The following is a 16670-nucleotide window of genomic DNA, read 5'->3' as shown; positions in this document are numbered from 1 at the left end:
GGAGTCTGGAAAATGTGTACACACATGCGCATGCAAGCACACACACACACACACACACACACACACACACACACACACACACACACACACACACACACACAATTTTTCTTCCTCATGAAGAGAAATTCCTGGTTTGGAGGCTACAATAATTATTGCATTTCTATTTGGGAGCTAAAGACATAACCCATTTTTAATAAAAGGGTTATGTGTTACCTGGGTTATTCTGTTCATTTTTCTCTAGAATGTATTCATTAGTTGATAACATAACTACAGTCTTCTTAACCTAAAATAACATTTAAATATGGCTCAGCAATTATATTCAATGTCGTTTGGGGGCAAGGTAGTTGGGGTCTTATGCTTCCTTGCTTCTTCTCAGCATTTTAATTGATGGGTTTCAAAAAGAAAAAAAAAAAAAAAGAACACACAAGGTTGGTAGGGGAAAGCAGAGGGGGGAAATGTAGGTGAGTGGTCAGGAGCAGTATATTTCATCAGAATATATTATAAGCATGTATTACTTTACTCAAAAAGTAAAAATTCATAGGAGAAAAATATTACTACTAATAGCCACGCTCTCTGGAGTTTATCATTACAATAAATTTTCATATTTTCATGAGCGGCTACGTGCCATTCTTGTGGTAAAAATTAAACAACTAGCTTCTTTTGGTACCTTTAGTGAGTCTCCATTCTAACTCATGTAACTAAGTCAATATCCTTCTAACAGAGGCTTAATCAATCATCCCCCCAGTCAACGTGAATTCCAATGCACACAGTTCAAATGCAGAAAGTATTAGGTTTATTGAAAGGCTTTGGAATTTGCATCTCACTTGGTCTTTCACGTGTTCTCTGGAGTTCTTTCACCATAGGAAGATCAAAATATACCCTACTCTTCCACTAAGACTGAATATATCTTAGATCACTTTCGTTTCATAGTAAAGATTTCAAATTTACTCTTATAGCATGTACCTCTTGCACAGACAAATAAAAAATGAGCAGAACCTCTAGCCTGATCCCAGCATCCTGAACATCACTGTCTAATCCCATCACTAACTCCTCCTTTTTACTTCCTAGATGCTCAGTAATAGAGGAAAAATTGAGTTTCAAATGAAGATCTTTCTGTGAGGCTGCAGAAAATGGCTCAGGAATTAAGAGCAATTACTGCTCTTGCAGAAACCCAGACCCATTTGCCAGAACTCACATGGTGACTCACAAGCACCCACGACTCTAGTTCTCAGGGAACCAATGCCTTCTTCTTTGTAGAGTCTTTTATGCATGTGGCACACTAGCATATACTCAGGCACACGTGCACATGCACGCACATTAATAATTTTATATTTAAAATTTTTTGTGTCATCACTTCTATCTAACTCACCCAAGACAAGAGTTACATTTGTGTGTTTCCATTTTACTGGAAAACTTTTACTGAGTGCAAACCATATTATGGAACTAGCAAGTCTCTTTGGAGTAGATCTGCATGACCCAGCTGTACCAAGCCTCTTTGGAGTAAAGCCAGCTGTTCTGTGGTCAGAGTCCTAAGGTCTCTGTGATCGGTCATCAGTCTCCACAAAGCTATGTTGCAACATTCTCTCTACATGTATCTTACTCCAGCCAGACTGATAATCCCCCTACTTCCTTCAAATATACGGACCATTAGTGTTTTGGGTCATGATCAATTTCCAAGTGAAATATTGACAAAAATGTGAAGTTATATAGAAAGAATTACATAGAAAGTGAAATATTGACAAAAATATGAAATTATATAGAAAGAGCTCCATTGAAGTAAAATACTGTCAATTTCAATGAAATATCATCATTTTTTTCTCAATGAAACTAGAGAACTAGTGAGTATAACAGGAGTAAGAGATACATACGATCATCCCCATTTTCAACATCTTGGAATAAATTGGATTAATATTAGGTCCTCTCCAATATGAAAAGTCTTATAAGAAAATAAAAATACATACATCACAACATTTCTGATAGATTTCTTATTTTTTTTACTTTCCATAATTGCATATGTATAATTACATATGTATAATTACATATGTATGTGCATACGCTTTGTATTCATCTCATTCCAATAAAGATTCTTTCAGAGGTTATTTCTTCAACCAATATAAAAATAACGATGTGTAGGACCAATTTTAAATTTAGGGAGATTTTGAAGTCTGAAAGTACACATGGTTAATAATGAAAATGAAGCCCTACATTTTACCTCAGTCAAGTCTCAGTCTACTGAGAGACACGCCCTTCATCACAACCAATGGTAGGAAGCTTCAGGGCAGGACCCAGAGCCCCCAGAACCCCCAGAACTGAGATTGGACCTTGTTCTTCTCACTAACAGTGCCTGTCCTTCACTTGTGTTGTCATGGGGTAGACATTTTGTCCTCTTTTGTGTTCATGAGCCTATAAGATTACCCTGCTGATGCCCATTTTAAGCATAGCAAAAAAGAAAGCTCTAATTCCATAAAAAGAAAGCTCTGATTCCAACATCCCCCTTCACGTGTATGCAAAGAGAAAAGACTAAATTAAAACCCACGTCCATCACTTAAAACAATCTACCTCCAAACACCGAGTTTAGCTGCACTATATGAGGGATATTCAAAGTAATAGTCGGGAGACCAAGGAAAAGTCTGTGGTAGACCAGTTGTTTCCCAAGCAGTGTTACCAGGAAATCGTACATGTTAGGAAATTAGCTACATGCAGCGTGTGCTAGAGATGAGGCTTACACCATTTCAGAGAAGCATTGCACATCTGCCATTAGACACAGTGTCACTTAGAAATTTCAGGGCAGGAAATAAACTAGTTCTCTTACTACATTTGAGACTATCCCTCTCCATGCTACCACGTGGCCTGCTAAGCAACAAAAGGGAAAGGAAAGGAAAATAATGCATCGCCAATGGTCCCTAAAGCCAAAAAATGACAGGAGTCTACATGGAAGCAGGAACCCTGCACGCCAGGAAAATTAGTTTGGGGGAGAGAAAGAAAAACTTAGCGCGGTCCAAAAGCATTAAAAATAACAGTCGTGAGAAACCCGTTCTTATATTAAATAGTGCAAGAGCACATTCACTCCAGAGAAGAATGTATTCATGTGCGCCATATTTCATGAGAATGTGCAGGTTTTAAAAGGCATAATATTGCCTAGTTGCCAGGATTTTTTTCCACTTAGCATCCTTCAGATCTGTATTGAAAATTCTGGAAAACACTTCCACCACTTTATGAACCATATGGAGAGTTTGAGTCTTCTCCAATTTTTTTTTTTTTCCCCGTTTGTTATTATCATCATCGGGGTGGGTGGGGGGGATTACATCTCGTCTACTTAGCTGCTAGAATGAAGATTTCAGTTTGGAGGAGAGCCGATTTCTTAAAAATTAAAAAAAAAAAAAGTTAGCTGCTTCAGGCAACAGTCCTTTTGGTCGGCTCATTAACACGTTTCAAATGTTCGAGTGATGTGGGCATCTTTGCGCTAGGAAATGTCAGCACGGGAGCCTGCAGCCAGCTTGATACGATCATATGTTCTGATACTCAGAAAAAAAAAATAGTGAAAGAACTGTCAACATTGAACTGCTTTGGATTTTTTAAAAAAAGATACAGTATGATGATTGCAGAGAAGTAGTGTTTCAGAAGTAATTTCTGCCAGTAACTCCAAGAAAGCCATCTAAGTGCTATGAACCTGGAGAAAACACTGGGTATTTACAGGATTTTTAAATGTATAGAAATATATATGTATATATATATATTAAAATATCTAAATCATCTTCTCTCTTCTCCTTGACAAAACGATTGATCAAGGAGAGTGTTTTTTTTTTCCCCCCTAGAGGAACTTAAGCTTAGGTTCCCTTAGATTTATACTTGGAAAGCCCTCTTCAGAATCTCTCAGTTGGACACTGAAAACAGTCCAGTTAGCTCATCCTTCTTTTCTCTCTTAGCAAATGCACTAGTTTTCAGAGAATCTTACCTTGGACCGAAAAAACCAGCAGCCAGAAATCTACACAGTAAATACAACCTACATAGGTCACATGGGGCACGGGGAGAACAGTATAAATGTATATCCTGCCAGGAGTTAGGAAAGGTGCCACTGTTAAAGACCAGGAAGAATTTGATACCCTTTCCAAAATGATGCTGTTGGAAAATATCACCATGGAAGCAACACATCCTAGCATCTATCACACTGTATTTCAACGAGGCAACTGGACATAAATCATTTTAATTAATGGTGCAAGGAAGGCATATTAAAATTTAAATTACTTCTGTTTTATAGCCCATTCCTCCCCAAAATCGGGCCTCTCTGAAAGTAACTCAATAAAGGTACCAGGAGCCCTCCTCAACAATAAAAAGCAAGTGTAGTAGAGAAGCGTTATTACGTGTAAAGGGAACAGCACAGCTGTTGCTGGCTAAGAAAATTATTCTACAGAGCTCTGGCTGGAAACGTAGCCATGAAGTTTAACTTGTAAGTAAATTGTTCTTTAAAAAGGCAACTTTTAAGTTGCCTTCGAATTTAAGATGCACAGAATCTTTCTGTAACATCCCGAGTGCCCTACAGACACAATGAATGCCACAGTGTTTTCTTGAGGATGGAGAACTTTGAGGACACTTGACCCACACGGACTGCATTGTTCCCAGCATAAAATCAATGGTATTTGCAGCTGTGTACCATGCTCATTGACAATAATCCACAGAGCCTCTGTTTGCCACCTCATTAGCCTTACATCTGTAATTCTGTGGAGTGTTTGGCTATCTCAAATGATGCTACTATCTGGCTGTCGTTTCTGCTGTCCTGTTTAGTCAAACAAATCTGCCATAAGCATGACCTATCCTCTAAGCTAATACAGCAATGAAAACATCTACGTTTTCTGATCCCTTATTCTCCTGTGTGAGCAGTTCACAAACACTACGCAACCTCCAGATGACGAATGGTAGAGCCTGTTCACCCAGCTTCCTGTAAGAGCTCTCTTGTGAAAATATAGATAGATAAAGCCTCCTGGGCTGAAATTGGCTCCTGTTTCTGCCAGACATGCAGAGGACACAAGCTGTGGCATTTTCAACCACAATCGCCCTTCCCTTTCATTCTTAAAAAGTATGCCTTAAAATGAATGGCAAGATAGAAAGGTATAAACAGTCACAGTAAAAACACCTGGAGTGGTCAGTCTATAACAAACACCTTGGCCTTTCCTTTTGTCCCTGATGCTCTGCTTTAATAAGCTGGTGAAGCTACAGAAACTTTCTCATACTAACAAAAACATGAATGCATGGAATTGGAGTACTTGAATAATGATGAAATTACATTATAGTTACAAATATATTCCATTTGCCAAATCTATTAAAGATCTGTAGCAGGGACAGACATGCTTCTTTATTAACTTACTAAATAATGACACCAAGTAAAAGGCACAGTGCCTATCATACCTTTGAAGTATGTCCTAGTCAGGGTTCCTATTCCTCCACAAAACATCATGACCAAGAAACAAGTTGGGGAAGAAAGGGTTTATTCAGCTTACACTTCCACACTGCCTTTCATCATCAAAGGAACTCATGACAGGAACTCACACAGAACAGGAACTTGGAGGCAGGAGCTGATGCAGAGGCCATGAAGGGGTGCTGCTTACTGGCTTGCTTTATTATGGAATCCAGAACTACCAGCCCAGGAATGGCACCACCCACAATGGGTCTTCCAACCCTTGATCACTAATTGAGAAAATGCCTTACAACTGGATCTCATGGAGGCATTTCCTCAAGGGAGAGTTCTTTGTCTGTGATAACTCCAGCTGGTGTCAAGTTGACACGTGAAATCAGCCAGTACAGTAGGGATGCATGTACAATATGTTTCAAAATTTCTTGAACTACAGATAAGTTATAGAAACCGTGCTTTCTACTGGGACAGTCTTCAGAACTCATAGGACCTTCGGAGACCATAAGCAAAGAATGTAGGCAAATGATAGATTTCCGTCACAAGTAGATACAAAGACTTATTTTCCATGCAAATGCCTAATCCCCCTATTAGAAAACCCCTAAGAGTTGCATCTAAGTGGCAACTTTATGAGTTAAACTGATTCTCCTTAAGATTTTATTACAATGAAGGGTTCTGATTTGACAGAAATACTAACCGTGTTTTCTATTGTGTCTTCATTTTTAAGGACAAGTTTTCAGTGAAAACAAAAAGAACCAGGCACGCAGGGTAAAAGCTAGAAATTCCTCCCAGCACAATATGTTTCCACAGCCAACAGGATTTATTTTATAACGAGCCCCTGAGCGCTCTATTTTAAAGTTGATGTGGGTTGATACAGACACTACCTCTCTCAGTGTCTGAGATGGCCGAGTTCAAGAAGATGCCCCAGAAGAAACTACTGGACATTTATTTGTTATTTGTTTATGTTTATAGCAGTGGGCATATCTACAATAAAGAGCGATGGTGCTGCCTGCTTTCATAAACTTGCTGAGCTATTCGGGAAGATAAATTTCAAATAAGTAATCGCACTAACCGATTATTATTTCACTTGTTTACACACTTACTTACACATCGTCCATAAACTGCACCACGTCACCCTATGCATTTTGACTAGAGTCAGTACAGAACAGTTGAGAAGGAGGGTTTCTGATTTTCATTTGTGCCTTGTGTTCTGGAAAGAGGCTGGTACAGCTAATGGCCACATGCTGACTTCATCCATACCCTCTTTAACTAAAGGTGCCATGCCGGCTACTCTCTGCAGGGTAAAATACCAATCCCTAGCTTTCAGAAGAGTCACAGTACCACAGCTAAATTTGAAAGAAGCCACGTTAGGAACTTCTTGGAGGTAGCGCCATCCTGAAGAACCTGTCCATGGGTCCCTGCTTTCTGATGACACTCGTCATACGCATAGGACCTGTGTGAGAATTATAATGTGATACTGTTTTCTTCTCACTCTGAAACCGGAAGTCAGACCTATTCGGTACATAAAGCATCTCGTTTTGACAGTTAACCATAATGAACAAAAAAATATGGATTATTCTATTTTTTAATTTCATTACATTTATTTATTTATTTATCACCATGATGGAAATATGGAAGACAGAGAACAACTCTGGGGAGCGAGTTATGCCTTTGCACATGTTGGGTTCCAGCTACTGAACTCAGATCATCATGCTGGGTGGCAAGTGCCTTTACCCCTGGAGCCACATCTCCTGCTTTCCAAAATCCATAGCCCTAACCAATCGTTTCCAACTTGGGAATATCAGAATCAGTCTAAAGATATGATTTTTCTTAGTGTTTGGACAAAAAGTCATCAAGAACATGTGGTTTAAAACACTAAAGATTTTTATCCATTCACTCCCGGAAGTCACAAGTTTGCAGGGAGTGAAAAGTCAGCTGTTGTTAGCAGCTTCCTTCTGCCGGCTGTCATGGAGACTGTCCCTGGCCTCTCCCAGCTGCTGCTCACTTCAGCATTCCCGGTCTTAAGGTCTGGGTGGTTACAATGTGTCTCTGTTGTGCTCATAATGATTAGGTTATGTATCGAGCCTAACTAAACCATTCCAGGCGATCTCTCTATTGCAAGAGCCTAAATCATTCAGTCCTCAAAGCTCCTCAAGTCTCTCCAGTGAGTACAAACTCTCTAAAAGACGTAGGACACCCTTTTGAATGAGGGTCTAATTAAAACCTAAACTGTCTTCTGCAGTGGGTCTCAGCTTAGCACTTTTCAAAGCACAATGCAACACACACACACACACACACACACACACACACACACACACACACACACACCCCTAAAATGTCCTTCACTAACTGCACGTTTTCTTTATTATTCAAAACAAATTTGAGATCATAAGACAGTCAGGTGCCTCTGAGGCTGTCCTTCTTTGGATGTTGCTACTGGGTACTTAGGGATCTTCACTTGTCCTTCTAGCCCACATTTCTTTGCTTCCATATTAAAATATGAAATTTCATATCGTATTGAAGGCACGTATGATTCTCCAGTTCCCAGTAGTTGCCACCTTCTACATGACCACACCCATATTCATCAAAGGCTGAACGAAGAATTTTGCCCGCCTTGCACCAGCTTTTCAACCTCATTGGAACACATTTGCTACAGTTCACTTCCCACCGAGGTGTGACTATATGAGTTCACACTCAAGTCCGGCTGCTTCTCATTCTGTTTCTAAGCAGAAAGCTAAAGCGGTTGCTCTGTCCAACACATTTACCTAGTGAGAAGCCATGCTATTTCTGAAGCTAGGAGCTCCTTGTGAAATCCTGTAATATAACCGAAGGGACTTCTTCACGCCTTGCATAACACAGGTTCATGGTTGGTTATCTGCTGATCCTCAAGGAAGAATGGACCTATATCACCAGCTGATGATAGGATCTCCTTTATAATATCCAAATGTGATGTTCTAAAACTACATTCTACAATAATAACAACTTCCTGAAATCTGTCCTTATCAGTATTTTTTTATGTATCTTTAAGGGAACAATCACACACTCTGATACTTTTGCTCCCTGTGACCAATAGGAAATGAAATTACTAACTAATGAAGGGAGGAATCTGCCACCGTGAAATTTAAATTAAAAATGCAAGGAGCACAAAATCGCATTAGGGCACCTTTTTTGCTTTTTAATTTGAGACTCAAGAATGCCACCCACCCCCAAAATAGCCATAGCTAAGGTCATCAAGATTTTATCAGGGAACTTTTTGAGCGTAAACCGCTGTGGCAGGAACTTGATGAGTTCAGCAAAGAGACAGGAAGAGTCCCGATGTGTGAGTTAATAATGCTGTGCCTCCTCTGTGGGACCCTGAGGTAAGTGATCCCGAGGCTGCCTGGTGAAAGCAGACTGTGGGATAGATGGTAAGCAGCATAGACAGAATATAAAGCATGGCCTGACACTGTGGGAAGTTGGCAAGGGGGAAGGGGGAAAGGCAGTCAGTCTACTGTGTCATGAGCTAGGGAAAGTGTACTGACATAAGTAACCCTCTCAAAACAACAATACGCTGAACACACTTGGCAGATTTTTCTGGAATAACCTGCTCTATAAACTCTAGGTAAAAGGGATTAAGTAAAATATACTAATATATATATGTATATATGTGTGTGTGTGTGTATGTATGTATATTAACATATGTGTATATGTATGTATGTTATGCTATTGCGTAGAAGACTGAATAATACCTCTGTAGGGATGCCTATAACTTAATCTCCATGAATAAAGAACCTTACATAGTTAAGGGGTTGTGATGATTAACAACCCTAAGATAATGGCCTCAACTGGGATCTATAGGTCTTTAACATGGGGCAGCCTTCCCACTTGGATTCAGACCATATGCAAGTGAAGAGAACATACAACACAGAGGTATTGGCTCTAGGGGTGATAAAAGAGGTCACAAGGTAAGGTGCCTCTTTAAACAGGAAGTGATAAGGATATAGACTCTGCTCGAGAGCCTCAGAGAGGTGTGGAGCACTAGGGAAGCCTACCAGCTCAGTGAACCCTACAAGAGACTGCAGAGACACAACCATTAGGTAAAAGTGTGTCACGTGGGTGGTGACCTGCTAGGACAACGAGAGGGAGGACTCCACAGTACCAAACTCTTTGATGGGCTTTCTGTGAACATCAACATGGTATAATCTGTCTGTCTGTGTCTAACAATACCTGTTTAACTGAGAGCCTAACCTCTGCGTTGAATTAATCACTAAAACATGTTACAGTTGTAAGATAAAAGAACATCCTGTGTCATAGATCTTCAAAGATATGCACTCCGTGAGTGTGTAGAACAGCCACAGGCCCACAACTCTCATGATGATGGTAGAAAATGGCGTCCGTTTACCAGAACTATTCTTGAGCTTAAATGGAAGGACATTCATCCCAACCATCCCCAACCTTTCCACACTTCTCTCCACCAACCCTAGTTCCAAAGTGTCTTTGACGTGGACTTCATGCTGGATATTGATGTGTTTCCTAGAATTTATTGTAGTTGTAAAATAATCGAGATTCAGGTTGCCAACTAAAACTTTTCTGTTTTAATTGCTGAATTAATTGATTGATTTGCTGGACCATGTGACATTCATTCGTACACCAGGCCTTACTTGGTATCATAGTGCTTTATAAAGAAAATAGGAGTTGAAAATTCTTCTTACCACTTTGCAGCACAGGGGCCAAAACCACCACATCAAGGCAGCACCCAGGAGCAGCAACAACACCAAAATAGCTATGATGGCTGCAATCCCGTTGGACTGTACAGGGAAAAGATAAACAATAAAAAGTAAGGTTTAAGGTCGAAACGTACATGTTCTTTTTTATCCTTTGAAGGAAGCACAGCCTGGAGAAAAATGGCGAAACAGTATAAGCTGAGATTCTGTTCTACTCTTTTAAAAGTTATTAATGTATTTTTTTAATTATTAATGCCTTTCTATTTCACTTATTGCATGTTACGTCGTGTGAAGATGGTTAGCAAGAAACCCAACATCTTCCAACATGCTGCAGACTGATTTAAATATGTCTTAAAAGAATGTGAAAACCACAGCTTTTGAAGATTAAGCAAACGGTCCCTTAGGGACTTTTGTGCACAGGCAACAATTTCATTGGTTCGAGTCCAATTTCTTCCGGGCAGAATTTCCCCAGGTTTTATGATGACTCAGCAGTAATTACTTTGCAATACTTGGAGGTTGAGGTAGATATAAAACACAGGTCGATAAGAGAAACAATGACTGTTGCTATGAGTGTCTCAGTGAGACTTCAGTCTGATAAGTCCTTCCTTCCACTGACTTCAGGTCATGCTTCACATGTGACGCAGGTAAGACCTGTGCTTACATTTCTCCACTGTCTATCCGACAAGTCCCTCTACCCTCTGGGCACCTGCTCTGGGCCCTGCCTGTGAGCATCACTGTAGCAACCGCTGAGTCATCCTCCAGGCCTCAGGCCAACTGTCTCTAGCAAGAACCCTTCCTAGGATTCTCCAAATGCCCACTGGATCAGACACAAATTTAGACAGAATTTCTCTACATTTTAATGACAGCGTTTTTTTTTTAATGGAATTAACTGTGAGGTTTGGATTTTTTTAATTCCATGTTTCTGTCATGATTGTGCATCTCTGAGGAAGTCAAGGCCATTTTTAATCAGCCTACCTCTCAATCCTCCTTATTTGACATTTACAAACTATATATCAAGAAAGTAAACTCCAAATCGACCAGACTCCACGTGACACGGGTGTCAAAACGGACATCAACACTTTTGCTTTGTAAACAGAACTTTGCACTGACTTTACATGAGAACACTGTCTCTTCCAAACCCACCATCTCTGGGATTCCCATTTTCGTTGGTCATTTTTTGTCAGATTTGTTTGTTTTTAAAAACAGAAAGAACTCAGGGAAGAAAAACAAAGAGAAAGAAGTACTTGATGGAGAATTTTAGACAAACTTCTAAATACTGTCTTCTTAAAGTTAACAGAAGACGACTGAGTATAGATGAGGAAAATACAGGAAGCTGGTCATCCTTCCCCACAAGTTGCACACTTAAGACACAAACCACACCCCCCCCAGGCAGTTACAGTAAGTGCCAAAGGAGGCAGACGGGAATGTACAGGAAAAGCACTTCCAAGAAGTGGTTACATGGGAAACTGCAACATACTCTGAGAGAACCAACCCTATGTATTCTTGGTCTTACCTTCAACAGCAGGATCTTGTGGAGATCCTCATCCCCAGCTTAGGCCTAGCAACTCACGCATATACTCTCGATGTGGCTGTGCTATACAACTTCACAGAGAACTCTGTGAACATCCAAATCTCCCCTTTTTTCCACATTTATACCCTTTTCACAGATGGGGAAATGCAACTGAAGGCCATGAATCAGCAAAACCTGTGTGGCCCGTTCGTTCTTCCTATGGGTGTTCGATGAACAAGAAACTCACAAACCTGTGCTGACTTTTGAAATACTAAGTAGATGGGCACTTAAAATTCTTGATTTTTGTTTCCCTCAAAATCAAGGGCTTCTGTTAGTAAGAATGACAAAAAGCAAAGCGTCTCCACAAAAGAAATAAACATTGAGTGTGGTGACGCTGTCATCCCAACTGACTCCAAAGACTGCCTGCTAAAATTTAAACTAGACGACGTGTGTTCTAAAGGACTAAGAATCTCACTTTCCTTTGTGTCAGGAAGCAGGATGGGACATAGAACGGAGGAAGCGATGGTGTAAAGCTACCTGACCTTGAGTCTGTTTGTACTTGTCCTAAACACGAGCTCGACTCTCTGTGTACAAATCCCAGCTTCTCCATTTTCTCTGTTTTCATTGTCAGAGTTAACATGAGAGCACAGAGCGGTCGGCGTGGTAGAGGAAGTAATCTCATGGCTCGTATAACTTCATAAACAAATTAAGAAAAGGCCAAGCATGGAAGCGAGAGTCCTGTGAACTGACGCCATGGTGCGGACTTGAAGCCAGATGAGGAAGCTTATGCAATTTGGTCCTGTTATCCCTAAATCTTTGTCACGATCACAAACCAAAAGTTCCTCACTTTTACTCAGAAATGCAGTCCGTAAACAGACATCCAGTTGAAAAGTCCTCAAAAATATTCAACCCATGATTGTCATTTCTCTTGGATTAAGTGGGTTCTATATACAGGACAGAAATCTAAACTGTCTAAACCATATATGAGGAGCCAGTACTAATTGCTAGACTGTTAAATGGGTGCCGAGTCCACTGACTGGATGTGTACTCGTGTAGCCCTTGGGTAATAACATGGACCTTGAGCAAAATAATGGCACTGTGAAGTCTGAGGAAGGGAGCTTAATAGATGCATGGGAGAACCTGGCAGGCAGTGCTTGAGGAAGGAGGAGCAAGTGGGGGAACTGGGGAGTTATAACAAACAGCCTTTCAAAAGAGAGAAGCCACTATGGTGGAAGCATAGGGTCTGAGAGAGTGAGTGGCACTTGAAGGGACAACAGAAACCTCTGGAAGGCTGAGGCCCGTTCTCTGGTAAACATCACATGGGACTGGTGTTGCAGACAACTCCAAGAATCACTTTGCAAAGCACTAACATTTGGACAGGCAGGAGTTTTCCATAACATCACCACCAAATGACGACTGTCACTCGGACACATCTGTCACCCAACAGTACCAAAAGGTAACTCTTCATATTCTACAAGATAACTAATTATCTTTCCCACACCTCAACACAAAAAAAAAAAAAAAAAAAAAAAAGGGATGACTCTAAATATCCTTCTTACTCCCACGAATTACAATTAAGCTCTTTAGACAAAATGCTAGAGCTTTAAAATCTACTGAAATTTAATCTCGTCTTAATCATCTCCACCACCAGTCACCCCAACAGGACTACTTCCTTCCCATGCTTCTTGGACTACAGGGATGCTAAGAGTCTTGGTGTCAATATTTTTATCTTGTTCGTTTTTCAAACAGTGGCCAGAGGGGATCCTTGTAAGCATTAAGTGTGTGTCACTGTTCAAGCTTCTTTCCATAACTGGGAAGAAAGTCTCGAAGCCTCACAGTAACTCACACAGGATCAAATGTCCTACACCCCAGTACACCACAGATTCTTCCTCATCAAGACCCCAATTTTCCTGACATGTCCACTCCAGCACTGACCACCAACTCTTCTTTAGAAACTGTCCTACCTCAGGCTTTGGCCATCTGGCCTATCTGCACAGAACCTTCCTGTAACTCATGGTCTTGAGAACTCACTCTGTCACCTTTCCACCCTTGACTCAAACATCATTGTCTCCATGAGGCTCACATTGATCCCTTATTCAATGTTTAATACTTCTATCTCCAGCTTTCCCACACTTCTCACATACCAGTATTCACTTTCCAAACAATTTATTCTTCAACAACGTTGGGAACAAGTCTCCTAAGGACCCACCAGGCTCAGAGTCCTTCTATCTCAGAGTCCCATACATCCAACTAGCTCTTGACTACAAGACAGAAACAAATACCTGTTTCCATGCCTGCAAGGAAGAAAGACTTTTAAAAGGGAGGAGGGTGTGAAGAAGAATGAGAAGGACAAGAGTGTCATTTCAGTGAGCTAAGACCTGAGCAACTAACTTCACAGCACAAATATTTGTTAACCTCAATCAACCACATCCTGAGATGAGAAAACCAAAAGATTTCAACATCCGCAAAACCTAGAAGTTGCAAAAAAGGATTGCTGTCTACAGAACAGAAAGAAATGTTAATAAAATTATCCAGAGAGTTCAAAAGGCTCAAAGGCCTGTGTGGATACTTCATTTTTCCTACAACATTGTCTTACAGTGAGGAACAGATATCCCTAAGGGGCAATAGTGCATGCCTCCCTAATCCATGCATAAAAATATGATATGGGAAAATGGACTTTTGGAGGAAAAAAAGGATTTCTTGTTTTTCCTTTATTTGCTGGGCAGTCATTCCAGTGTGTCCTGTTCTTATGTTCTACAAACCAATATCAAAGGTTTCTGTCAATATACAAAATTAACTAGTAGGGGAAAAACTGTCTCAGTGGATTTTATATTTTAAAATACTGAATTTTAGGTAATGCAAATAAATAACTCAACCAACAACATAGTTTCAAACTTCGCCATTACCAAGCTCTCAGAATGAGATTTCTTACTTACATGTGAAGGCACAGACTGAGTCTCCATGAACAAAATGACGATGTCACCTTTAAACACTCACTAGTAATTTCAAAACTTGATCAGCATTTTGGTTAGTAAATTCTATCTTCACAAGAGAAAAAAAATACTTCCATAGTTAACCTCCTAAAAAGACTGCTTTGTTTCTATTTTCTTACTTTTTTAAATCTAAAACTATGATTTTGAGGGATTTCATAAATAATAAAATGTGATGTATTTTAGATAGCCCTTAAAAGAGATCAAAACAGAAAAAAAAAAGGAAGATAAAGTCTACAAATGTTTCCTTGTCCGGTTGTTTCTCTTGGTTCGTGGCTTCCATGTTTAATAAAACTCTAGGTTTGATCTCATGATAAAAATCATTTTAAAGGTAATTAGCTTTTTACTCACACATTCTGTGGCTGTGATTGTTAAGGATCTTGAGACAGCAGACTTCCCGTCATTAAAGGCGATTGAAACTTCAAGAGTTCTACAAAAGGAGTGAAGAAGCAATAATTAAGTCAGCTAGGGGATGCTGGAGGTGAAGACGACTTCATCATTACCACAGCTTTTTAAAGCAATCAGAACTTTTATAGTTTCACAGGAGACGCAAGGCAGATTGCTTTGGCAAAAGTCTTGGATCTAGGATTCAACTTGATTTCAAATATGTTCTATCGCCACTGAGGCAAGAGGAGAAAAGACAGCATGAACATGTTATGGTATGTGTCCCCTCGATGTGATAACTTTGCTCTACACAGGAAGTTAGGCACAGAGAAAGATAACACTGCTTAAGTTCCAGGTAAGATCTTACTCAAAACTCACATATATCCCTGTTAAGAATATCTCTTCTAACATACCCACTTCAAAAACTCTTTCTTAAGAAGACAGTATAAGCCAGAAAGGAGGGGGATTTTCAATTTAACTGAATGTTCGCACTAATTCAAAGTAGAACGCCAAATGGCTTTTCGTTGCTGTTAAATCAAATTGCTTATTCTGCAGAACTTGGTGGTGACTTGTTCTATTTTCATGACTGAGCATGACTGAATCCAAAACAAACTTTCCTAATTTCCAACTCCCATGCTTTTACGGGAGAGGTCAGATGACAGGGCAGACTTAGTTCTAATTAGATAAAGGATTATTTTTATTCATAATAACATATTCTTGTCAGGGTCATCTTATTCACTCCACTTTAAGAGATGAGCAGAAATTGGCTGGAGTTGTTTATAATGCAGCACTTGGAGTCCAGCAAAAATATTCACTATTTCAGCACTTAGTAGAGGGAAAGAAGAGCCCAAAATGAAAGTTTGAAAATTAGATCCATGCCTTCCTGTAGAAGAAACACATGTTGAGACCTTAGTTATCCAAAGTAACTATCCTCAAATAACATTCTAGTATAATAGGTCCAGGTCACTAAAGGGAAAACAAGGTACACAGATAAGGAAATCCCCAGAAGCTTTTTTTAAATATATGGTTCTTGTTGTGTTGTAAAAAAGTTAGAGAGAAGCCAGGGATATCCTTGACTGGGGTATGGTAAGGTGGGGGGGGAGGGGTGCCTCTGTGGATCCATGTTGAGGCATCCCTTCTTCCTACACACGCTCCTACCTTCCCCCCTGCCAGGTACTAGGCACAGTATAGTATAGAATAGAGTTTATTTATGGCATGGGGAGGGGAATTCAGGGAGTACAGACAGAGAAAGGCTCAGAGAGGGGAGGATAGAGGGGAGATGCGATAGGGGAGGGGAAGGGGATGAGATACTAGCCATGTAGAGAGGGGGAGGAGGGGAGTGGGAAGAGAGGGGGAAGAGAGTAAGGGAGCAAGGGCAACAGGAGAAGAGAAGAGAGCAGAAGCAAGAGAGAGAGGAGGGGGCGAGCAGCTCCTTTTATAGTGAGTCAGGCACACCTGGCTATTAACTGTGGGGCTGGTGGGGCCTAGACAAAATGCCAACAGTCCTCACTGAAATAACAAAGTACACATGTTAGTAGCAGGATCCAGGCAGAACAGTCAGCAACAGTAGTCATAAACTGAGTTCTTCCAATCATCCAGAAACATCAGTGTATGCTCACGGTACTCCATTGGCACTGGTTCCATTGTCCAAGTCAAGAAAATGAAGTTTCAAAAGGTTG

General features: G+C 40.3%; 1 protein-coding gene across 1 annotated transcript in view; it reads right to left on the bottom strand.

The window, feature by feature from the left end:
• Positions 1-16670, bottom strand: part of Antxr2 (ANTXR cell adhesion molecule 2) — an 82772-nt gene that overhangs the window by 13432 nt on the left and 52670 nt on the right. The window contains exons 11-12 of the mRNA XM_032916775.1: positions 14959-15037; positions 10096-10191 (exon numbers count right to left, since the gene is read on the bottom strand). Coding sequence (XP_032772666.1) covers positions 10096-10191; positions 14959-15037 — 175 coding nt within the window. The remainder of the gene's footprint in view (positions 1-10095; positions 10192-14958; positions 15038-16670) is intronic.

The sequence above is a fragment of the Rattus rattus genome, chromosome 11 (genome assembly GCF_011064425.1).
Source record: "Rattus rattus isolate New Zealand chromosome 11, Rrattus_CSIRO_v1, whole genome shotgun sequence".
NCBI classification, from domain to species: domain Eukaryota; kingdom Metazoa; phylum Chordata; class Mammalia; order Rodentia; family Muridae; genus Rattus; species Rattus rattus.
The sequence above is the reverse complement of the archived record's forward strand: the minus strand, read 5'-3'. Positions and strand labels throughout refer to the sequence as shown.